Below are 26978 nucleotides of genomic sequence, written 5' to 3' on the forward strand. Positions count from 1 at the left end.
TCAACAACCTGACATCTAATAGCGAAACTTACGAGTCTCAGAGACAAAGAGAAAATCCTGAAAGCAGCTCGGGAGAAGAGATATGTAACCTACAATGGTAGAAACATTAGACTGGCAACAGACCTATCCACAGAGACCTGGCAGGCCAGAAAGGACTGGCATGATATATTCAGAGCGCTAAATGAGAACAATATGCAGCCAAGAATACTATATCCAGCTAGGCTGTCATTGAAAATAGAAGGAGAGATAAAAAGCTTCCAGGACAAACAAAAACTAAAGGAATTTGCAAACACAAAACCAGCCCTACAAGAAATCTTGAAAGGGGTCCTCTAAGCAAAGAGAGAGCCTAAAAGCAACACAGACCAGAAAGGAGCACAGACAATATACAGTAACAGTCACCTTACAGGCAATACAATGGCACTAAATTCCTATCTTTCAATAGTTACTCTGAATGTAAATGGGCTAAATGCCCCAATCAAAAGACACAGGCTATCAGATTGGATTAAAAAACAAGACCCATCGATATGCTGTCTGCAAGAGACTCATTTTAGACCCAAAGACACCTCCAGATTGAAAGTGAGGGGGTGGAAAACCATTTACCACGCTAATGGACACCAAAAGAAAGCTGGGGTGGCAATCCTTATATCAGACAAATTAGATTTTAAACCAAAGACTGTAATGAGAGATGAGGAAGGACACTATATCCTACTTAAAGGGTCTCTCCAACAAGAAGATCTAACAATTGTAAATATCTATGCCCCTAACATGGGAGCAGCCAATTATATAAGGCAATTAATAACAAAAGCAAAGAAACACATTGACAACCATACAGTAATAGTGGTGGACTGTAACAGCCCCCTCAATGAAATGATTAAGCAAAAGATCAACAAGGAAATAAAGACTTTAAATGACACACTGGACCAAATGGACTTCACAGATATATTCAGAACATTCCATCCCAAAGCAACGGAATACACATTCTTCTCTAGTGCCCATCGAACAGTCTCCAGAATAGATCACATCCTAGGTCACAAATCAGGTCTCAACTGGTACCAAAAGATTGGGATCATTCCCTATTTTCAGACCACAGTGCTTTGAAACTGGAACTCGATCACAAGAGGAAAGTCGGAAAGAACTCAAATACATGGAGGCTAAGGAGCATCCTACTAAAGAATGAATGCGTCAACCAGGAAATTAAAGAAGAATTAAAAAATTCATGGAAACAAATGAAAATGACAACACAACTGTTCAAAATCTTTGGGATAGAGCAAAGGCAGTCCTGAGAGGAAAGTATATAGCAATACAAGCCTTTCTCAAGAAACAAGAAGGGTCTCAAATACACAACCTAACCCTGCACCTAAAGGAGCTGGAGAAAGAACAGCAAATAAAACCTAAACCCAGCAGGAGAAGAGAAATCATAAAGATCAGAGCAGAAATCAATGAAATAGAAACCAAAATAATAGTAGAACAGATCAATGAAACTAGGAGCTGGTTCTTTGAAAGAATTAACAAGATTGATAAACCCCTGGCCAGACTTACCAAAAAGGAAAGAGAAAGGACCCAAATCAACAAAATCATGAATGAAAGAGGAGAGATCACAACCAACACCAAAGAAATACAAACAATTATGAGCAACTCTATGCCAACAAATTAGATAATCTGGAAAAAATGGAAGCTTTCCTAGAGATGTATCAACTACCTCAACTGAACCAGGAAGAAATAGAAAACCTGAACAGACCTATAACCACTAAGGAAATTGAAGCAGTCATCAAAAATCTCCCAACAAACAAAACCCAGGGCCAGATGGCTTCCCAGAGGAATTCTACCAAACATTTAAAGAAGAATTAATACCTATGCTTCTGAAACTGTTCCAAAAAATAGAAATGGAAGGAAATCCTCCAAACTTGTTTTATGAGGCCACCATTACCTTGATCCCAAAACCAGACAAAGACCCATCAAAAAGGAGAATTACAGACCAATATCCTTGATGAACTTGGATGCAAAAATTCTCACCAAAATACTAGCCAATAGGATCCAACAGTACATTAAAAGGATTATTCACCACGACCAAGTGGGATTCATCCCTGGGCTGCAAGGTTGGTTCAACATCCTCGAATCAATCAATATGATACAGTACATTAATAAAAGAAAGAACAAGAACCATATGATCCTCTCAATAGATGCAGAAAAAGCATTTGACGAAGTACAGCATCCTTTCTTGATCGAAACTCTTCAGAGTATAGGGATAGAGAGTACATACCTCAATATCATAAAAGCCATCTATGAAAAACCCACAGCGAATATCATTCTCAATGGGGAAAAACTGAGAGCTTTCCCGCTAAGGTCAGGAACACGGCAGGGATGTCCACTATCACCACTGCTATTCAACATAGTATTGGAAGTCCTAGCCACAGCAGTCAGACAACAAAAAGAAATAAAAGGTATCCAAATCGGCAAAGAAGAAGTCAAACTCTCATTCTTTGCAGATGATACGATGTTTATGTGGAAAACCCAAAAGACTCCAGCCCAAAACCGCTAGAACTCATACAGGAATTCAATAAAGCGGCAGGATATAAAGTCAATGCACAGAAATCAGTGGTATTCCTATACACCAACAACAAGACAGAAGAAAGAGAAATTAAGGAATCGATCCCATTTACAATCGCACCCGAAACCATAAGATACCTAGGAATAAATCTAACCAAAGAGGCAAAGGATCTGTACTCAGAAAACTATAAAATACTCATGAAAGAAATTGAGGAAGACACAAAGAAATGGAAAAACGTTCCATGCTCATGGATTGGAAGAACAAATATTGTTGAGGATGTCAATGCTACCTAGAGCAATCTACACATTCAATGCAATCCCCATCAAAATACCATCCACTTTTTTCAAAGAAATGGAACAAATAATCCTAAAATTTGTATGGAACCAGAAAAGACCCCGAATAGCCAGAGGAAGGTTGAAAAAGAAAAGCAAAGCTGGCGGCATCACAATTCCGGACTTCAAGCTCTATTAAAAGCTGTCATCATCAAGACAATATTGTACTGGCACAAAAACAGGCACACAGATCAATGGAACAGAATAGAGAGCCCAGAAATGGACCCTCAACTCTATGGTCAACTCATCTTCGACAAAGCAGGAAAGAATGTCCAATGGAAAAAAGACAGTCTCTTCAACAAATGGTGTTGGGAAAAATGGACAGCCACAAGCAGAAGAATGAAACTGAACCATTTCCTTACACCACACACAAAAATAGACTCCAAATGGTTGAAAGACCTCAATGTGAGACAGGAGTCCATCCAAATCCTAAAGGAGAACACAGGCAGCAACCTCTTTGACCTCAGTCGAAGCAACTTCTTCCTAGAAACATCGCCAAAGGCAAGGGAAGCAAGGGCAAAAATGAACTATTGGGACCTCATCAAGATAAAAAGCTTTTGCACAGCAAAAGAAACAGTCAACAAAACCAAAAGACAACCGACAGAATGGGAGTAGATATTTGCAAATGACATATCAGATGAAGGGCTAGTATCCAAAATATATAAAGGACTTATCAAACTCAACACCCAAAGAACAAATAATCCAATCAAGAAATGGGCAGGAGACATGAACAGACATTTTTCCAAAGAAGACATCCAAATGGCCAACAGACACATGAAAAAGTGCTCAACATTGCTCGGCATCAGGGAAATCCAAATCAAAACCTCAATGAGATATCGCGTCACACCAGTCAGAATGGCTAAAATTAACAAGTCAGGAAATGACAGATGTTGGCGGGGGTGCGGAGAAAGGGGAACCCTCCTACACTGTTGGTGGGAATGCAAGCTGGTGCAGCCACTCTGGAAAATAGTATGGAGGTTCTTCAAAAAGTTGAAAATAGAGCTACCATACGACCCAGCAATTGCACTACTGGGTATATACCCCAAAGATACAAATGTAGGGATCCGGAGGGGTATGTGCACCCTGATGTTTATAGCAGCAATGTCCACAGTAGCCAAACTGTGGGAAGAGCCAAGATGTCCATGGACAGATGAATGGATAAAGAAGATGTGGTATATATATACAATGGAATATTATGCAGCCATTAAAAGGAATGAGATCTTGCCGTTTGCAACGACGTGGATGGAACTGGAGGGTGTTATGCTGAGTGAAATAAGTCAATCACAGAAAGACATGTATCATATGATCTCACTGATATGAGGAATTCTTAATCTCAGGAAACAAACTGAGGGTTGCTGAAGTGGTGGGGGGTGGGAGGGATGGGGTGGCTGGGTGATAGACATTGGGGAGGATAACTGCTATGGTGAGCGCTGTGAATTGTGCAAGTCTGTTGTATCATAGATCTGTACCTCTGAAACAAATAATACATTATATGTTAAAAAAAAAAAAAAGGAAGAAGATAGCAGGAGGGGAAGAATGAATGGGAGGGAAATTGGAGGGGGAGATGAACCATGCGAGACAATGGACTCTGAGAAACAAACTGAGGGTTCTAGAGAGGAGGGGAGTGGGAGGATGGGTTAGCCTGGTGATGGGTATTAAAGAGGGCACGTTCTGCATGGAGCACCGGGTGTTATACGCAAATAATGAATCATGGAACACTACATCAAAAACTAATGATGTAATGTATGGTGATTAACATAAAAATAAAAAAAGAAAAAAAAATGTTGGCCTGTGGGTGTTGCAAAGATTTCTTAAATAGGACACAAAAAACTCAAATTATAAATCAATAAATTAGACTACTCCTTCAAAATTTTTAAAAAGTTCTTCAGAAGATACTAGTAAGGAAATGGAAAGAAAGTCACAAACTAGGAGAAAATATTGCAACATTTATATCTGACAACAGATCCTTATTTAGTGTATATAACGGCCCATTATAACTCCATAATACATTGATAAACATCCCAATTTGGAAATGGCAAAAGAACAGATACTTCATCAAAGATATATAGACTGTAATTAAGCACATGAAATGATAGTCAACATCAGTATTTAAGAAAATGCAAATTAAAACCACCATGAGAGGCCACTATAAACCTATTTGAATGGCTAAAACAAATCCTAACCATATGAAATTTTGGCAATGTACAACCACTTTGGAAAGTAGCTTGGCAATTTTAAGAATACAAATCATGTACCTACCACATGACCCAAAGGAAAGGAAAGACTATGTCTATGCAGAAACTTGTAAACAAATATTCATAGCAACCTAATCTAGAAAAAAAAAATTTTTGACCCTAACCCTAAAAGACGAATGGATGAACATCTTGGGGTACATCTTAGAGTGGAATGTTACTCAGAAATAAAAAGAAACAAAGTATTCCTACAACAACAACCTGTTTGAATCTCAAAACAGTTGTAATGAGTGAAAGAAATCAGACCAGAAAAATGTACATATGATTCTTTTACATAAAAGGGTAAAATTTCCAAACTAATTTATAGTATCAGAAGGCAGACCAGTGGTTGCCTGGGGCGGGTTACAAAAGGCATATGGAAACTTATTAGCACGATAGATATTCACTATCTTGATTTTGGTGAGGGTTTTGTAGCTAGATACATATGCTAAAACTAATCAAATTGTATAATTCAAACGTGTAGTTTTATTGTATTCAATTATACCTCAATACATGTTAAAGAGGGAAAGAGAGAACCACACCTAAAGATCTGAAAATACTTTAATGGTTTTCTATTTATTTTTTTTTAAAGATTTTATTTATTTATTCGACAGAGAGAAACACAGCGAGAAAGGGAACATAAGCAGGGGGAATGGGAGAGGGAGAAGCAGGCTTCCCACTGAGCAGGGAGCCCGATACGGGGCTCAATCCCAGGACCCTGGGATCATGACCTGAGCCGAAGGCAGACACTTAATGACTGAGCCACCCAGGTGCCCCAATGGTTTTCAATTTCAATAAAATAGTGAGATTTCTATAAGCATCTAGAAAGCTACTTCATAAAATTTTTAAAATGTGAATAAATATTGCTCAAATACCCTCGTGCACCAATTAATAATGAAGTAGGAACAGAAAGAACAGATGTAAACTACATATAAATGTTTAATTTCTTCATTCATTCAACTATATATGCCTGGATATATACTAATATAGAAAAAAAAACCTCTTCCCAAGTTTTCATTCTATAATTATTATAAATTGTCATAAAATTTGAATAAGTCTTTAAAACATCCTCAAAATCTGAGCAAATACAATCATAAAACATAGGTTCCAAATACCAGGAAGGCATTCAAGTTTTTTTTAGGGCTAGGTTCTCATAGAAAAAAAAAGTGACTCTAAACTCTGACATTAAAAACAAAAATAAAAAGCAAAACAAAGACATCCTTTCCTTGTCTCATTGCTCCATTTTATATTTAGTAGACTTAATTTAGGTCATAATTTAGATTTTATTTTTGCCGTAACTAAATGTATTTCCTCCATTTCTCTTAATATAGTTTCAAAAAGTCAAATAAAATATTTGTATATGTTTCATAGTATATATGATTAAAAATAATTCTGGAAAACTTTAATTGATTCCATGATTTTAGGATATATCTTTTACTAGTCATTACTAGATTCCTAGTATTTGGTAAATGTAAAGAATTTCTTTGATTAGAAGTAAAATCTTTTCATATAACTTTTAATTAGCATTTCTGAGGAGATGTCCGCTTCCATTCAACAGTCATTTACCAAATGTCCTATACCAGCTCAAGGACACAAAACAAGTATTGATTTCCCTATCTCTCTTCAGGAAATCTACTCTGTCTCAAAGAAGGTCTGAAGAATGAAGGAGAAAACAGATCTGTTCCATAAAGCTGCCCAGGATGAGCCAAGGACATGTGGTATATTAAAAGAGAAAGGCACCTGGGGGGCTCAGTCAGTCTTGATTTCAGCTCAGGCTGTGATCTCAGGGTCATGGGATTGAGCCGCGTGTGGGGCTTTGCATGCTCAGCATAGACTCTGCCTGAGATTCTCTCTCCCTCTCCTACTGCCCCTCCCCCTGCTCATGCTCTCTCTCTTCCCCCCTACATACATACATAAATACTTTAAAAATAATTTAAAAAATTGAAGAGAAGATATGGTCCTATGCTATCAGAAGACAATAAAACAGCAGTGTCTCTATAGAGGGTCATCAGGAGGTACTCTGGGTCTTCAGGCAGAAAAGGTGAGTATAACAGGGAAAGTGAGAAGAAAGTATAAAGGCAAACCTAATGACGCTATCATGGTTGCTTATCAAAGAGGACCAATTTCTCCACAATTAGGTACTGAGGGCAGATGAAAATCAGTGGTTAAAAAACAAGGAAAGGATGAAAATTGGGACACTTAAAAATTTATTCCTTCTGTAAATAAAATTTCAGTTGGATTCAACAAAAGCTTTTTGACCCTGTCTTGGCCATTATAGAGAAATAATAAAACCAGTTCTCTATAGTAAGTCTGAATCTACTTCATGCTCTACTTCATAGTTTGTCTATTTCTGCTATGCCTGCTGCCCAGAGCATTTCAGGTATTACCAATATGTCAGGATACTCTCTCCATTAATCACATTGCAAGTGCTTGATTCACAGACTCAGCTGTTATTTTGCTTTTGCTATATAGCCGTCAACATGTAGGCATAAAATAAATCCTAAACATGCAACACTAAAGCTGGACTGGATATTGGATATTATCTAGTAATATATGAGGAAACTGAGACCAGGGTAATTAGATAATTTGCCCAAGTTCTCATAGCAAGTGGCATTTTGATAAATTAATAATTTTAGACTCTTCTAGAATCTGTTATTCTAGAATAGCCATGAATTTCAATTGATCTGTTCATCTATCTCCTCATAATTTACAAATTCTATGCATGGGGGCATAGGCTTAACATTGTTACTCGAGAAAATGGACTTATTCTATTACATATTGCAATAAATCCATGGTATAGAACTATTCTGAAAGCAGGTTTTCTTTTGACAAATCTTTATTATTACAATGTCACAATGAAATATGTTTAATACTAACTTACAACATTCATTTTAGTTTTGGGTGAAGTGCAATGGGATAGTTTTGTGGGGTTTTGTTGTTGTTCTTGTTCTTTTTGAGACAAGGAGATAATTATGAAAGGAACCAAAGAAACTTTTCTACATCAAACAAAAATAAATTTGGGGAAATATTTGTCTCTATATCCAAAGAATCTCACTCTATGGGGCATGAACTAAAAATTCATAATATCACCAAATTGACATTACTGCTAAAAGTACAAAAGTCCTGATTTATATAACTTAATTTTGGAAAAAAACACTTTTCCAATAAGAGTATAAACCATGCTTCAAGTATTTTATGTTTTCGCAACTTTAGTGGAATAAAACCCATTCATTTCCAAGACAATGTACTTACTGATTCAGGACAGGTGTATAGGCAGTTTTATCCTCATCAATAATAGTGACCATCAGTGTAATAAGTTGGGGCCAAAAATCCAAATTCTTGGTGGTCGGTCCCTGATCTTCCCGAGGAATGTCCTGTTTCTTACTCTGCTCACAAGGTCACGCAACATGCAAGAGAAAAGGTTAAATGATATAACTTAGTTTGTCATTGTCAAATGGAAGGATTAGAGAAAAGTGGTTACAGAAAAATTTTTAGGTCATGTGAGCCAAAGCTATTAAATTCAGGTTCCCATTCTTCACTGAATGACATCCCATAGGATAAAGTCACAATGGCCAGACCAGGCTTGCATTTCTACATCCTTTGGTTTTGAATTGGAGGTTTCTCTTTCTTAATTGCAGTTCATGATCTTAGGAATTATTTTAAAATTATCCCTTTAATGTGGCTTCTTCCAAGGAAAGAGGTTGAATTCTGGGTGTACAAGTGTGTGTGTGTGTATGTCTGTGTATAATTTATCCTGCCTCTTTTGTCCATAGTCACATTGGTGGTAAGTGGACAGAACTCAAGGCTGGTTACAAAGCCAGTACTGTTCAAGTCTACAGTATACAAATATTCTATGAATGGCATGGACCACTCTCATTCCACTCACAAATGCATCTAGTTAACTAAAAGTTACATATCTTTCTCGTGTGTATGTATGTTTAAATCATATTTGAATCCTTGATTTATCATGCTTCATGAATTCTTCAGCTCTCACCTCTGAGAGTGCTGTCCAGGATGATCTAAGTTTACAATGAGATGAACAGAGTACAATAACAATCTTGTGTATTTCACATATCAATGTCATACTCAACAAACACAATTCTTTTATTTGGTGGGTAATCTTAGAGCACTTATTTTCTATTTACTTTAAATAATTAGGCAAAAAAAAGATAAAGGCAGAGACAATTTTCACTCAAGTGTACAAATAAGTAGGAAGCATATGGCTCCCCTAATTATTTCTGCCAAATGATTTATAAGCTTATAGGTCCAGGATATCTGAAAAATTTACCTTTATGCTAAAAATACAACAGATATTAAATGTTGGAGAGCAAAATTAGTCCAAAAATCAGTGGCTGGCACAAATGCCAGAATGAACTATAAGCATTCTCCAAAGGTTCTTAAAAACCTTGTGTATGTGGTCCCAGAGAACCACTTGAAACTTCTTGGCAGATTTCCTCTTTCAGTTCCTGAGGTACATCAAGGCACATTAGAAGATCTTCAAGAAGAAAATCAGGCAGCAATACAGGCTTACAAATATCCAGATTTGCCTACTTTCAAGTTACATTTTCTATTTAAATTTATCTTTCTTTGGTGAACAAGATTTTATTATTGGCACAATAATGTGATTACTCATTACATTAAGTTCAATAGATTTTTTTCTTCTATGATGTATTTAGAAATCGAGAGAACCTGGTAGATTATAAAGGTTGTAAATAAAATTAGTTCTGATGGCCACAGCATTTGTTTCTCAAATGCATCTGAACTTAATACTGTCATTAATCATCATGATGTGTATACAGCCAAACTATATGTCTAGCTTATTTCAAGTAATGTGATTAAATGAAAGCAAATACTCTAGATGACATGTGAAATCACTTATTGTCATTCTACAAAGAGTAATACAGAAGAAAGAGAGAATAAAGTAGTTGAGTATGTATTAATTCCAAAATTCCTTAGCTGTCGCAAATTCTACTTTCATTACTCCTTTTTATGACATTAAAGGATTATAGATGGTACCATTTTTTCATCAAATTCTGTATGTTTCCCCAGAATAAACCAAACTGGTGTTGAATCATTAAGTTTTCACGTATCACATAACATCATAATAAATCAAGGTATCTCTAATTTAATAGTGCACTTTTAATGGCCTACATATTTAAAAGGATGGGGTACACAATCATGTATATTGAAATATTTACCAGATTTCTTAAAGATTAATTTTTTTCTAAGCAACACTTTATTAATATTCTAGAAGTCTATAGGGCATTTGATCTTATGATCAGAAAAAATGGTAGTAGAAATTTAGGAAGCTGGGCGCCTAGGTGGCTCAGTCGTTGAGTGTCTGCCTTTGGCTCAGGTCATGATCCCAGGGTTCTGGGATCAAGCCCTGCATCAGGCTCCCTGCTCAGCAGGAAGCCTGCTTCTCCCTCTCCCGCTCCCCCTGCTTGTGTTCCCTCTCTCGCTGTGTCTCTTTGTCAAATAATAAAATCTCAAAAAAAAAAAAAAAGAAAGAAATTTAGGAAGCTAGTAATAAGTATGCTAATATTTACTGAAACCTTTACAAATTAATATTTATCATAGGAAAAATGTATCTCATATATTTATACTCTATAATATATAATGATAAACCCATTAATGACAAGGAACAGATGGGAATATAGTCAGTTTATAAAACTATAATTTAGCAGATCGATTTTGATTATGATCATTAGAATTATAGTGACTAAACACTATTTTCTTAATAGATTATTGAGGAAAGGGACGAGAAAAGCTGTGAGAGTATAACAGGAGCAAACGTGGAAAAGTTGCCAGGGTGTAGGATCATCCGAAGAAAGTTTCCAATGGTCATGTTTATAAAGGATATTTCAATACAGAAAAGCTCTACCAGACAAGCTGACAAGATATACACTATACTTTTATAATATCAAGTGAGAAAATATGAAGATATTCCATATAGAGAGAACCATTACATGCAAAAACCAAAAGTATCAAAATAACAGATGCCATCTTCATGTTAATGTGGGACTTACACGACACTTCTAAGTCTGTTATAAAATGTATGGCATTCCATGTATTTGTTTAATAAGTATATAATTTTGAAACACCTCCTCTAAGGAGTTGGCTAGACAAGGGTTGGGGGAAGATATTCAGTAAAGAAAGGGGATACTGAAATGCAAAAGTACATGACGGAGAGACACAGCGAGAGAGGGAACACAAGCAGGGGGAGTGGGAGAGGGAGAAGCAGGCTCCTCACTGAGCAGGGAGCCCGATGCTGGGCTCGATCTCAGGACCTTGGGATCATGACCTGAGCCGAAGACAGATGCTTAACGACTGAGCCACCCAGGCGCCCCAGTATGTAGCCTTTTGATAGAGTATGTTTCTCTATCATTGGTTCTAGTGGATATTAGCATTATTTATACACACACACATACACACACACACAATCCATGTTCAAATCAAGTGAGAAAATGCTTGCTTAAAACAAAGTTAAATAAATTATTTCTAGATTCCTGGAGTAACATGCTAATATGCACTGTGATTCTGGAAGATGGTGGTTCTCTAACTTTAGTGTTCAGCAGCATTGTCAGGAAAGCTTGCTAAATCACAGACTGGCAGTCTTTTCCGCAGAGTTGCTGATTCACCAGGTCAAAGGTGAGGCCTGAAAATTTGCATATATAATGAAGTTCCTACTAATGCTGGTGCTACTAGCTCAGAGACTCGTTTAAAAAACACAACTCTGGGGGTGCTCAGTCGGTTAAGCATCTGCCTTCGGTTCAGGTCATGATCCCAGGGTCCCGGGATCGAGCCCCGCATCGGGCTCGCTGCTCATCAAGGAGCCTGCTTCTCCCTCTCCACTCCCCCTGCTTGTGTTCCCTCTCTCGCTGTGTCTCTCTCTGTGAAATAAATAAAATCTTTAAAAAAGAAAAAGAAAAACACTATTCTGAGAACTAAAAATGGAGCATTAGTTCCTCAAATGTATTTGAACTTGACAAAGCCTTCCACTCCTCTCCTATTCCCTATATCCCATTCTTGCACAACTTTCTGAAGAATAATCTTCCTCTGAACTTACTTTGGGAAACAAAAGGCTGCAGAGATAGATACAGTGGTCAAATCCTTTAGGACCTGTGTGTCACATCAAGGAATTAACATTTAAACCATATTTCATGGAGGACCATTAGAAGATTCCAAACATGGGACTACTTAATTACATTTTTGTTTTAAATGATTTGGCAGTAGCAGGAAGTTTAATTGATGTTAAACTAATGAAATAGTTAATGAGGAAAATTGATAGACTCATGAAAATATTTATGAAATGGTTAATAAGTGAAATTGACAGAACTCATTGCCTAAGTGGTGAGAAAGAAGAGAGGGAGGGAGAAATCAAATGGAACTATCCAGAAGTTAATCAGGTAATTAAGTCTGGAGTTTAAAGCAACATCCTGGACTGATGTAGCTAGAAGAATTCCAGGATAGATGTGGTAGCTGAAATTATGAAGTAAATAAGATTACTCAAAGAGAGGGAGAATATAAAGCCAGGGGCAAGACCTTGGAGAAAAATATGAATAAGGAAAATATAATTTTATGAAAGAGAGACCTAGATGGGGGAGTGAGTTGAAACGGGAAAGAATGGATCCAGAGTGTATGTGGGAGAATTGGTGTCAAACAAATGAAGAACACGGCTTCTTCTGAGTCAGGAGATAGTCTTGCAGGTAAGTCTTGTTGATGGTGAGAAAGAATAGCTAGGAATTTCTATCCTGAGAGAAGAGGAGTAAATAGTAAAGATCTGAAACAGGCCCCGCAAGGAATGACAGAGAGTCTAAATTGGACCCATGGTGGCACCTCCAGGTAGCTTGGGAGCTTTGTGGAGAGTGGGTCCCTGAATTTACAGTATCACTACTCGGGATAATCATGTGTTTTCTGCAGCACTGGATTTAGAAGTCAAGGATTTGCTACTGAGGTATAGTAAAAGTAGGAAAAGAGAAAGAGATTAAATGTTTGACAAGAGTGGTTGAAGTGCTGGAACAAATATTTATTTTGGTCCAGAGGAAGGAAGAAAAGAAACAGAAAGGCATAAGAAAATGCAAATCTTTTTTGTCTCACTTCTTTTCAACTTTTGCCAAGAGCTCATAGACACCCTGCCCCTCACATCACTATATCTCTTTTTTTTTGTTCTGTGATCACATTACAGTACTGAAAAGGCAGCAATTATTGTAATTCCTGTGTTCTACAGAGGAGAAAACGAAGGCTGACATGGTTTAAAGTGGTCCATCCAAGGTCACATAAGGTCCTAAAAGTCAGAACACCCAGACCTTGAAAATTTCATGTTCTCAAGGGAGCCTACTTTGCTCTACCCTCCCTTCTCCTCATGTTAAAAATTATTCAAGTTTAAAAAAAAAAAAGTTGGATTTTGTTTGCTAAGTCATAAAGAAGCAAATTAAGTTACTGATTAACAGGGCTTATGACATCTCCCCTAATTAAAAAGTTTGAGAGCCACTGATAAGTGGAAACAATAATTTTAATTGATGACCTAAGACTCTGTGTGTGTGTGTGTGTGTGTGTGTGTGTGTGTGTGTATAAATGGAGCATCCTTTTGAAGGTGGTATCAACACTTCCCATTACTATTTTTTCTTTTTCCTTCTGGCAAAGTTCAGTTCACCACTTAGAGGATTTACAATTTCATCACCTTTCATCTACCTGCTTCAAAAGTCTTTTTCCACTATTGTTCTTTAATGCCACTGTCAGAGATGCCGCCTTCTCCCACTGAATTTTACTGGCGTATAGTAAGTCACTTAAATTTGCATATGAATGGGAGAGATTCCAGGAAGTTAGGATGAATGAGCTGGATTTTGATCATCCATTTAATGAATAGCCCTTAGTATTCTGGCCATACCATGGATCAGGAAACTCTAATGTTTCAGTGCAAATAAAGTTGTCCCCTCTTGTCTTTCTGGGACAGCTGGCACACAGTCCATATACTGAATCCATGATTTATTATATAATTGGCTTTTTAAATCCATAGCAAAAGTGCCTAAGGCAACGTGAACTGCAACACTGAGAATCTAAAAGAAACACAGTAAGGAGTGAAATTTGAGACCAAATTCAAAGCAGCCACTGACCAGTGTGTTTTTAAGTCTGGTCCATAGATCACGTACATCTGAATCACCTGGGTTGTTTTTGAGAAATATATTTGACTTTAAAGACACTGTTGCAGACTTACAAAATCAGGGTAAACAGAGGTACGGCTTGGGAATCTGCACTTACACATTCAGCTCTGCTCTTCTGAAATCCTCATGTTCACAGGAACATGAGTCCTGACTTGTAATTAAGGCAGGGAAAAATAGGCCTTATTTTTTTTATTTTAGGAAGAAGAGTGATATATATAGTTCCTCCTAAAAACTAGTATCAGTCATGGATTTGCTAGATTTTGCATTTTGTCAGTATAACAAAAGACTTTTGTTTCACTTTACATCTAAGAAACTTCTAACTACATGCAGCTCCCGAATTTTAAGAGGGGATGAATAGCTTTCTGGATATTTATGTGGTGCCTCTTCCAAGTGTTGATAACTCCTATGCTAGATCCTTTGTAAAACATTACTTTTTAAATTAATAGTCTTTGGGAAATTACTGTTCTACTCAAATAACTTAATAGATGTTGTTAATGAGAATAAAAATTGAGCAACTAGTGGCCTTAAATAAGAGTAATTACTGAAAATTAAAAATATGCTAATCTAGTTAGAAAAAAATTGCATGTATTAGAATAATTCACTTTAACTATAGCCAAAATATTTAAAGAATCTTTACTAGGTCCTTTCAGCTTCAGTAAGTCCAAGATATCTTGCCATTTAAATCGCCAAAACTGCATTTCAAAGTGTTTGGACATTCTCAGTGCCTTTTAACAGCACTAAACGGTTCCTTGAATTTGAATAGACTGTACATGGTTAAGTGATCTATACACAACTATAAATTGTCATAACTCTGAATGTAGATTTTAATATACAAATTACTTAACAGCAGGGTGTAACTGAAAAAGCAATCATTGAACACAGAATCAGAAACTTATATTTTCTCAGCTTAACATTAATGTGTACAATTTGGAAAAGGATTTAATTTTTTCAATTTCAGATATCTAATATTGAAATAGGATTATATATACCCAATCCTCTGTTTCTGATAATTCTAGCAAGTATATAGGTAGAATATCTTCAATAAGAGGATATTTATTACTGTAACAGGTGAATACTTGCCTTTAATTAAATTTGATGGCATATGGTATATAGTCTACCTAATTGATAACACTCTTTTGAGAATCCCAAGAGAGATGCATAAGAAAGTTCCTTAAATATAAAACTATTCCAGTGGGTAAACTAATAGTTTTGCTCTTTTCTCTTTATATAAATTAAACTTACATCAAAAAGGAAAAATGCAATAGGTCACATGTAGCTGGCATTTTCCATTTAAGATACTACACCTTTAAGAGAACTATCAGTGCTTAGACCAAACACAGGAGGTACCATGACAGTGGACTTCAAATACATGATGGGCTGTCATATAGGAAAAGATTAAAAGATAAATTAGATTTGTCTTGTGCGGTCAAGAAAAAAACTGGTATTTATGAGTAAAATTTTCAATACAGAAGATTTTGGTATAGTGTAAGGAGAAACTTTCTAAATATCAGATCTCTCCAAATGTTATAAGCTACCAGATGTTAGGTGTTAAGAGGCATATAGGAAATCCCTTGTCTACATTGTACCTAAAAATTGACCACATGCTGAGTCTCTTTTTAGTATATCTATGATTATATGCCTATAATTAAATTTACAGAAAAGAAAACATAACCCATAAGTTTTAAGCACTTGATATGATGTTGATTTAAAAATATATGGTTACTATTTTTAATAATTTTATTGAGGTATAAGTAATAAACAAAAACTGCATAGATTTAATGTATAGTTTGATAAGTTTGGACATATGCACACATCCATGATACCATCACCAAAAACAGGTAATAAACCTATCCATCACCCCCCAAATTTCCTTATGTCTCTTTGCCTTTTCCCCTTGCCTCACTTACAAGACACTTAACGTGAGATCTACCCTCTTAACGAATTTTTAAATGCACACTGTGTTAATTATAGGCACTATGTTGTATAGCAGATATCTAGAACTTAATTCATCTTGTGTAACTGTAACTTCATATGCCTGAACGTATGGATACTGTTTGATTTTATTTTATATTTTAATTTTGTAATTTAAAAAAATTTTTTTTAAAGATTTGAGAGAGAGAGAGAGAGAGAGCATGCACATGTGGGAGTTGAGGGGAAGGGCAGAGGGAGAGGGAGAGAAATCCTCAAGCAGATTCCCTGCTGAGTGTGGGGCCTGATACAGGGTTCCATCTCACAACCCTGAGATCATGACCTGAGCTGAAATCAAGAGCCAGACGCTTAACCAACTAAGCCACCCAGGTACTATATGGATATTATTTTAAATGCTTGGAATAAATTGTGGCAGAAACTGGATAGCTGTTCCAGTTTTCCCTTTTCCTTGAGTACACAGCCACATTACTGTGGAAGATTAAATAAGACTTTAAATTCTTTGATAATCTTTCCATTAAAAAGTATGTTTATATTTCCTTCCTTGAATATGGGTGACTTTGACCAACAGAATACAACAGAAGTGACCTATGTCAGTTTTCAGGCTGAGGTGTTAAGAAACTGGCGATTCCCAAGTCCTGTCCCTTGGACCATCTGCTCTTTAAATCCAGCCACTAAACTGAAAATGCTGAAGTAGTTCTGTGGTGAGGTCCATGTGGAAAAGAACCAACCGACACATCTGGTACTGTTCCCAGCTGACAGCCAGCACCACCTTGCTACCCATATGAGTAAGCATGTCGGAAGTAGAACTTCCACTCTGGGCAAACCACATCAGCTGAAGCCACATAGAACAGAGATGAGATTTTACCACTCAGCCCTGTTCAAACTGCATATATATATGAGCACAGTAAGCTCTTGTTACTATCTTAAACCATTAAGTTTTAGGGTAGTTAGGTATTCAACAACAGATAACTAAAACAGAATTTGATACTGGAAGTGGAGCATTAACGTAGTGCAAACTTAAAACATGTGGCAATGATTTGGGACCGAGTGGGGGTAGGCAGAAGCTGGAAGGGTTTCAAGAAGATAATTAATGAAATCAGAGGACTTGTCAGGGAGAACTTGAAGGACAGTGAAGAAATTATCTTAGGCCAGGTAAAAGATGACTCCTGTTACTTAGTGGGGAAAATTTGTCAACAAATTCTGCCTGGAATCAACAAATTCCAGGCAGAGTTTATAGGAAATATAGAGAAACCAGGACTTCCTGGGTTCAAAAGTAAAACTTTCTCATCCTTAATCTTTCCAGAAGGTAAGGCTTTCAATGTGCAAAATAGCTTCAGGGAACATATCAAATCCAGGGCGCTTTACTGATATGACTCTAAGATCATGCAAGATGTCTAGGTCCAAAGCAAGTTTTCTGAGAGCTTTATGAATATTTAAGATATACCTAGTAGAGTTTCTAAGAATCTTGAGGAAGTTCTTCTTTGAATTTTTCTGCTATTAAAAAAAAAAAATGGCTTGTAAGAATCTTGTAGTTTCTTGTGCCTTGTAGTTTCTTTCAACTAGACAGGAAGACTTCTAAGAATCTTAAGTGCATTGTCCTTTAGCCCATGATTTTCCACCCATGGCAAAGAAGGTCTATCTCAGTAAGAAACATGAGTGCCGTTTTTGTCTAATGGAATGCCCACAGATACTGAAGTAAATTATATCAGCTTGGACAGAAAAGAATTAGGTCAGTATAAAATGAAAAGATGACTTTGAATCTCCAAACTTCTATGGGCAGGAAGCAGACTAGAAGACTACTCAGTTGTAACAATGAGCTGTCCCTTATGGAACAGGATAAATGACCCAAGGGCAAGGCTACAAGCCCAGCAAATGGAGCCAAGAGTCACAGAGAATAATTCCCAGACAGCAGGACTGAGCTCCAATTAAGAACTGACAACATGTTCCCAGCTAGATTTCAGGATTTTTATGGACAAGTGACTGTCACGTGTCTCCTATTTTTGAACAGAAATATCTGTTTCAGTTATACTATTTCTATCTCACCATTATATATTGGGCACGTGGGAGGAGCCGACAACTTGGCTCTGTAGTTTCCAGATACTTAGATCAAGAGGAACCACACTTCAGAAACGGGACCCAAAGAGCTTCATCTCCATCTGGACATGATTTAGAGTAATCCTGAACCTCAAGCATGAGCCTGAAACTAATAGCACAAGAATTTTGTAGGTGTTGGGAGTGAGTGCAATATAACTTGATACAAAGATAATGAATCTTTGGAGAGCCCCACATGGAAATAAACTCAAGGTGCAAGATAACCACCTTCAGCTGAGCTTTCAGATGACAGTTGTTACCAACTTTCCAGCCTTGTGTGTAAGCCATCGTGGAAGTGGATCCCTCAGCCCTAATTGAGCCACTTCGGTTAGTGCTGAACCGGCCCTGTCCAAATTGCAAAGATAGATTAATGAGCAAGATGATTTTTTTTTTTTAGTCATTGAGATTGGTATCATTTGTTACACAGCGATAGATAAGCAGAACAATTCTATTTCCTAGCTTCCTTTGCAGTTAGTTGTGGAAATAAAACTGAGTTCTAGCCAGTAGAATGTAACCTTCCATATCTAATCCACTATGTTCTTTTCTCTTCTTCTAGTTTGCTATGCAAAAGCACAACCACCTTAGTACCATGTTTAAGATGGCAGACTTATAAGGAAGTGACTTGGCTCTCTAAATCACTGCTGGAGGAGTGAAGCAGTTGCTTGTGGATACACTGTCACATCCCTTCAGCCCACTTGGTATCAATGCATCTCTGGTGAATAATTCCATGTATCTTGGCAGAGTCCCACATCAAGCACTTGTTTGCAACCTCTCTCTGCTTTGCTGCTTGGGGCTACTTATAAAGTCAGAGGCAGCCATTCTGTCCCATTCAAGTGTAGCCCAGAAGTGTGAAAGGCTCAACAGCTCAACCTCGCTGTATTAGCTTCCCAGGCCTACCGTAACAAATTACCACAAACTTGGTAGCTAAAAACAGAAATACATTCTCTCACAGTTCTGGAGGTGAGAAGTCCAAAATCAAAGTGTTGGCTGGGTTGCTTCTTTCTAGAGACTCTGAATTCCTTCCACGTCTCTCTCCTCGCTTTTGATGACTGGGCAACCCTTGATAGTCTTTGGTCTACAAATGGAGAACTCCAATCTCTCCTCTACAGTTACGTGTTCATTTTTTCTCTGTGTGTCTGTGTCTTCTTTTCTCTCTCTTACAAAAAAAATCTCTATTTGGATTTAGGACCTTACCCTAATCGCTAGATGCTTACCTTAATTACATCTGCAAAGGTCTTACTCCATATAAGGTCACATTCTGAGGATCTGGGTGGACATATCTTTTGGGGAGATACTGTTCAACCCATTACACTCCCCATCCTTCATTGGAACAATTCTGAGGTGTGCTCTATGTGGTTTCCCAGTTGGCTCCCAAAGGAACAGAGCCTCAGTTGATAAGAGAGACAACAAGCAGCTTCATTCTAGCACCCTTCTTGCTTTTCTGACTTCCGTATCTCATTTCTCTACCTACTATACTTCTCTTTCTGGGGTCATGTCTCAAACTACTGACAAGTTCCTTTTTTAGGCTCTGCTTTCAAAGAACCCCAAGTATGACAGGAAGAACCAGTTATCAGGAGCATCCATTTTTACAGATGTTACATGAGTAAGAATAAAACGTGACTCATATTTGAATTTGTCTAAGCAGATGGTTTGATCTGAATTAATATAAATCCCATTGTTCTCTATAAAATGTGAACTCTCTGTAGGCTTTTTCTGGCTATGTTTTAGGTGTCATACGCATTTTCCTTTTGTTTCTGTCATTATCCTCCAAAACCAATTTTGTCCTTAAAGGAATCTTGAAGCAGTGTGAAAATCTGTACATTTTATCTTCTTAAGCTCAGCTATTCTTAGATGTTTCAGGAAAGTGATTTTTAGATATTTTATCCTTAAAATTAATAAATAATTTCTCTCAAAAAAAGGAATGTAATTTTTTAAAGGAAGCAGTTACTACTGGATACTATAGTACAACAATTTGAAGTATACTCAGTGTCTCTTTTCAATGGATTAAAAATTCTCTTAAAGAAAGAAAGAAATAAAATCTTTCTTTCCAAATATGAAAGACTCAAGGAAATGAATTTGATGGAGGAAAGAAGATTCTGTAATTGCAATAAACAGAAATTTTGCTGCTAAGCAGGTGTATTTACTTTCTGTTGCTTTGTGATAAATTACCACAATTTTAGCAGCTTTAAATAGCAGACATGTATTGTCTCACAGTTACTATGGGTCAGGCATCCAGGCTTGGCATCACTGGGTACTCTGCTCAGTGTCCCACCAGGCTGTAATCAAGGTGTTAGCCAGAGATGGGATCTCATCTGAGGCAGGTCTATGTGATTATTGGCAGAATTAATTTCCTTGTATGTAGAGAACCCAGAGAAACTTGATTTTTCAAGGCAAGCAGGACAATCTCTCTGGCCGCAGAAAAGATTCAAGGTTCCTTTTAAAGGGGTCACCTGATTAAGTCAGGTCTACCTAGTATTCTCTCTTTTCATTAATTCATAGCCAAACTGATTAGGGACCTTAATCAATCTGTAAAAGTCCTTTGCCTTTACTCTATACCATAATCTAATCATGGGTTTAAATTTTTGTTTTAGGTTTATGTTTGGGTTTTGGGGGGTTTTGTTTGTTTGTTTTGCCATATTCTGTTGGCTAGAAGCAAGTCAAAGTTTCCCCCCACACTTTAGGGAAAAGCACTATATAAGGAGCATGACTCATTGAGAACTGTCTTAGAATTCTGCTAACCACTGCAGGGTACAAGTTATTTTTACACTTTACTCAGGGGATGGGGAGGGGGATGATGTTAAAAACCCCGTTTGTCTTGCTGACTGGTTGAACAGATATTCTGAGTAAGCCTCTCACAGTTGACACAACTGAGACATTGAATGAAGCGTTGTAATTTGCAAAATATACAACCATTTTAGAACACAGACTGACATTATTATGTGAAGTCAATTACATACATATTCTAACTCCCAGTAATTCCACTTATAGGTATATCTCCTGGAGACACTTTTCCATTCATTCACCAGGAGACATATACAGAAATGCTTAGAGACACATTGTTTACTAGAGCCACAGTTCTCCAAAGTGGAACTAGCCCAACTCTCTATCATCTGTAGAATATATAAATTGTGATTTATTTATATAAGGGAATTTCCATAGCATACTGAAAGCCAATGTCCAGCTGTGTAGTAGCTTCTTTGGTGCTCTGCTCAGATTCCCTCTTCAGGGCCAAGCACAATCCCCTTGCCACTGATAATAATGGTTGCTAAAGGATTATAGTTGTGTTCTTCACTGGGAGTTGCATTCAGAGGCAAGGAAGTGATTCTTCCTCTCTTAAGATAAAGCACTAATGACCTAAAGCACAGCTTATGCTGTGATACCAAAGCTCAGTTGCTTTGCCTCAGCTGGGGACAGCTCTGAAGAGCAATCCCACCTCCTTCCTCTAGGATCGCGGCGCTCTCTGATATAATCATATTGCAAGTCAGCTTCTCTGTCTGCCTGATCTTGCCTTTCCCACTTCTTTATAGATACATCTCTCTAGAGCTGAGATGTCAAATCCACTAGCCCAGTAGCTACTAAATATTTAAATTTATATTTAAATTAATTCAAGTATTCAATAGTAATATGTGGCTATTGGCAATAGCCACTATATAAGGCAGTGTAGATATAGAACACTTTCACCATTACATAAAATTCTACTGGACAGCACTGCTTTACAGCACTCTTAGGGGACACATCTGCATGCAATTCTCCAGCGAACTCAACCTAAAACAAACCATTACATACAGCAGCACATATGACTTTCAAACACACAATGCCAAGAAAAAAAGATCATGACACAGAAGAATATATTCAGTATGATTCCATTTGTATCAATTTAAAAACAAAATTAAATAGTAGCTAATTTAAATAAATGTTTATATGTGGTAAAACTATAATAAAAAGCAAAAGGATCATTAGAATCAGCTTCATTAGAGTGGTTATTTCTGAGGAAACAGATGCTGCCTTTCTAAATCTGGATTACAAGTACTTAGGTGTTCATTTTTTTTAAAACATAAGCGTTTACTATTTTTTACTTAGAACACTTTTCAAACTAAGAACTTAAAAAGTAATCAGGGTGCGGGGGGTGCCTGAGTGGCTCAGTCAGTTAAGTGCCTGCCTTCGGCTCAGGTCATGATCTCAGGTCCTGGGATCCAGCCTTGCATCAGGCTCCCTGCTCAGCTGGGAGTCTGCTTGTCCCTCTGCCCCTCCCCCCACTTGTACCCACTCGTGCGCGTGCTCTCTTTCAAATAAATAAATCAATCTTAAAAAGTTTAAAACAAAATAAAAAATAATCTGGGCTTTAAAACAAGGAGGTTACTATTAATAGAGAACAGGTATAAATAAGATAAAATCCACTAATATGACATATTACCATTATTAAGGAGTCTTTTATTTTAAATAAAGCTGTAGTAAAAACCATAGGTAAACCCTGAGAATCCAATAATTGACCATGGAAATGAGATTAGAGACATCAACAGAATTGTAAGACCTATAATTTAATTACATCACATTAAAACTTTCTATAAGATGTTTTATCTGTAACAGACTAGCTAACTAAGAACTATTGATAAGCCTCAGACCATCCAAAAAGTTTTGAGAGGAGTTAGATATGTTTATGCAACTTGGGAACTTAACAGGGTGCCATGCTGATGACAAGAATGGAGGGTGAGGAGTGTGTGGGTCTCACTGGACCAAAGAGCATCTATTCTATACATTTCCTACAAATGCTCGATCATCACTCCAAATAAAAAAACTAATGATTAGTGAAAATTTACATTTTAATGAAGATTGATATTTTGTTTTTTAAGCTTCTATCAGTGGGATTCAAATTTTTTTTTTAGATTTCTTACGCTACTTAGGAGAAATTTAGGTGCTTATACCTTAGCCAGTTACTAAGGTGAAAGAATGACTATAGACCAAAAGCCAGGAAGCTGTAAATAGTCTTTGAAGTGCTGGCTTGTAAACTGAAATTTATAAATAAAAAGATGACAAGATGTCAGTTTAGATACCAGAATGATCAACTAGAAAATATCAAATTCCTGTTTTGTCAAACGTAGACTGAAAGTCAAGATGCAGGCAGGGGTAATTTGAGAATTAGCACTGAGGTACCTGAAGATGTTGTCATGATATAATGTAACTGTCAGACTGCTCATAATCAGAGTTGTAGAGTTGAAAGGAGCTTTAAAGATTTCAAGTGATCTTTTTTCTCTAGGCTTAATGCAAGTAAGCAAACTTTTATCTGTAGGTCTAAATGCCTGTATTTCCTTATAAGGAATTTATTGATTATATGTCGTGAACTAAATTGCTTGAGGTTAATTCAGGTTTCCAAAATTTATGTCAGACTTAGCAAAAACAGACAGTCACTAGGGTGTTGCTTTTCTAAAGCTGATTATTTCTCAATGTTTAATAGCCATGCTAAATGGGGTCAGTAAGAAGACTGGATATCAGTTGACTTCCATCTCCTACTGTTTTTTTGTTGTTGTTGTTGTTGTTGTTGTTTATCTGTGCATGGAAGGAGAGGAGAGTAGTTAATGAAAGCACTAAATAAATACTAAGTTTATAGAAATGTCAAGTGTTGGTTCTATAGCAGTGTCAGAATACACCAGTGATAATGTCATAGAAAAATTCAACAATGATATTCGGTACAACCAACGAGTTCATAAGAAACAAATGTTGTCTGTTACTTCTTATCACCCTTAAAAACACAAGGAGAGTATATGGTCAACACTGAGGATCTCTGACTAACCAGAGATTCTAATAGAGCCAATGCTCATTTTTCTTAAAAACAGCAGAAAATGTTAAGATGGATAACTAGAAAAGAACTGAAGGCCCCATATCATTTTGGTGCTCCTCTTTTAGGCATGCAAGTTGACTGAACGGAGGGTCACTTTTCTTCATTGTTTATCCACCCAGTAGTGGAAAAATCAATCAGTGAAATTTTCATAAAAAAAAAAAAAATAGAAAAGGGAAGTCTAAGAATCTTTCAAACTAGGTAACTCATCTGCAAACAACCAAAAGGATGCTACACTTTCTTCATATCTTATCTCTAATTTTACAGCTGATAGCACCCATCTAGTATTTCCTTCCGGATTTATCAATTCATTGGGTAAACATAAAATTGGTGGTGCATTTTTTAAGTTATATGGCTTCTTATTAATTCCTGAATCATTACTCACGGATTTAGTGTTGCATAGGGAACAGTGATCCAAATAGTCAATTACCAATTTAGTTGTAAATGTGGTTGTTCTGCTGGATTGCAATAAGCAAGTAAAGAAAGGAAAGGGGTTCCATAAAGCCATTATTTCTGTCAAGGGAGAAAAACCACGATATCAACCTTGCCTCAAATTATCACAGTTCAAAACTACCAACATTAAAATGAAAAAGGCAATATCCTACCATTCAGCTGGTGGACACCAACATTCAAAATTCAACTTTTCTTTGGTTAACAATCCTTTAACCCACACAGTCTATTTATGTAATTTACTTGTGGATGTAAAAACACAATGGTGTGCAACTTTATCACTTGTGGCAATTAGACAAAACTTGTTTTTTTCTTCATTTGTAGCTCTGGGAGGGCCTTATAAGGTATATTTGAGCAAATCATTGTTTCATGAAGGAGATGATTCTAACAGCAAATGGAGGAGAGGATTCTAGTTTTGTTGTTTTTTTTTAATCAACAAACTATAGTGAAATAAATCTACAGTTGTTTAGCACAGTAATGCCATACTAACTCATTCATTCTCTGGACTCTCAGCCTTAATAATAATAGAATAATATTAAAAAGTACTATTTAACAAATGCCTGCTCTGTTTCAGATTCTAAAACAGGAGCTTTGCAGTCATGACAGGCATTTATCGCAATTGCTTATGTAATTATTGACCTAGATCTATTTTAAATAACGAAAAGCCAAACCTCCCTTGCTGCAAGAATTATCTGCATTGAATGCAAATACCAGACATACAGCAGGCACTCATTAAAGAGTTTTTAAGAAAATAATATGAATTAGTTATTAGCATTATTATGTTTTGAGGGGAGGTGTTGGGAGAGGAGTTGAGGCTTAGGAAAGTTAAATAACTTGTTTAGGTAACACTGCTTAACCACTGTTCAAATCTAATTTTGTCAGGAGAAGTAAATACAAAAGCAACAAGTATCAGTTCACAGAAGAGATTACATTTGATTTGATTGTATAAAGACGATCTGATAATGAAGAAGCTACCAAGGGACAGTGGCAGGGTAAAAGCAAACATGTCTTGATTCCCACAATAGCAGAAAGGACATTTCTCAGATCTGTGAACAATCCATTTTATAGTTGATACTATTCTCGAATAATGAGTTTCAAGTAATCAAAGTTTCAAGTAAAGGTGCCCCAGTGCTATCTGTGGCTTAATGGGGATTCAACAAAATAAGGCAATGTGTCAGTGGTAAGAAACGCGTTAATAGTCTTTGAAACGCACGTCTGGAACTAAGGTGAGACAAGCCTCGAGTGCAAAATTAAGAGTCGGCCCTACACTTGCACAATCCAGGGGATCTTATCCCAGTGAACCCCCGTCCCAGCCCAACTGAAGTGTTGTAAACAGTGTGAATTTCAATGGTTGCTCTAAGTTTCAGAGCTGTGTTTTTCAACATGGAAGCCGTATCAAATGTGGCTATTTCAATTTAAATAAAATTAAAATTTGGTTCCTCAATTGCTCTAGCCACAACAACTATAATTTGTTGAATCATCTGATTTTCCCTCTACAAACTTTTAAATATTTATTTTGAATTCATTCATTCTACCAGTATTTATTGAGCAGATAACAACTACAGGGCACTGCGTATAGGCAGGGGGAGGGGAAGAAAGGGATTCTCAGAGGCAAATCAGATACAAATCCTTCCTCCAAATGGCCTCTGGTATAACAGGTGAGCTAAGACTTGCAATAAAATAAAATAAAATAAAATAACAATCATATGAAGTGGAATAAATTCTCAAGTAGGAATTCAGACTGGGGTGAAATTATTTCCTGTGAGATCTATTAGAAATCTTTATTAAAAAGGTAGTATTTAAAATGAGACTATAGGGATAGGTAGAGCTAAAAATGTGAATATAGCAGCAGGAAAGCACTATTTTCAAAAGGCAAGACAGAAGAAAATGTGAAACATATATGAGAGAATCTGTTTGGTTTGCTTTGAACATAAGGTGTGAGGGGGTTGGTATTTTTTATGTTTGTTGGTAACTTCTAAGAAATAGTTTAAATATTCACTATCAATAGCTTTTAATTAATAAGTAATTTTTATGTTATTAATAGCTGATCTCATGCATCATTAAATTCCATGAATTGTAAGGTCACTTTTAGCTCCTGAGGTTAAATTCCCATGAGAAAATAGCAGTGCTGGAGTGAAGTAATTCTTGATCTAAGTGGGTCTTAGAGAATAGCATCCTGCTCTGTTTTATGGTAGCTTCAGTGCCTTGCAGCCCTTGGATAACTGAGTGTATTATACACATAGAGGGTTGTCCGAACATGCCTCAAAGACAGGGTAGCCATTTTTTCAGAAAAATAAAGATAAATATCTTTTATGAATTTTCTGTAAAATACTTGTGAGTGCTCAGGCACAATGCCACAATAAAACACCATCTGTTTTCAGGACGATTCTTTAACAGAGA

General features: G+C 36.7%; 1 protein-coding gene across 2 annotated transcripts in view; it reads right to left on the bottom strand.

The window, feature by feature from the left end:
- Positions 1 to 26978, bottom strand: part of UNC13C (unc-13 homolog C) — a 564880-nt gene that overhangs the window by 211846 nt on the left and 326056 nt on the right. For both annotated transcript variants that reach the window (XM_064570458.1, XM_045900049.2), the window contains one exon: positions 8364 to 8497. In XM_064570458.1, coding sequence (XP_064426528.1) covers positions 8364 to 8497 — 134 coding nt within the window. The remainder of the gene's footprint in view (positions 1 to 8363; positions 8498 to 26978) is intronic.

The sequence above is a fragment of the Mirounga angustirostris genome, unplaced genomic scaffold (assembly GCF_029215605.1).
Source record: "Mirounga angustirostris isolate CCGP_5_RB_7025 unplaced genomic scaffold, mMirAng1.0.hap1 SCAF_9, whole genome shotgun sequence".
In the NCBI taxonomy this organism is placed as follows: Eukaryota; Metazoa; Chordata; class Mammalia; order Carnivora; family Phocidae; genus Mirounga; species Mirounga angustirostris.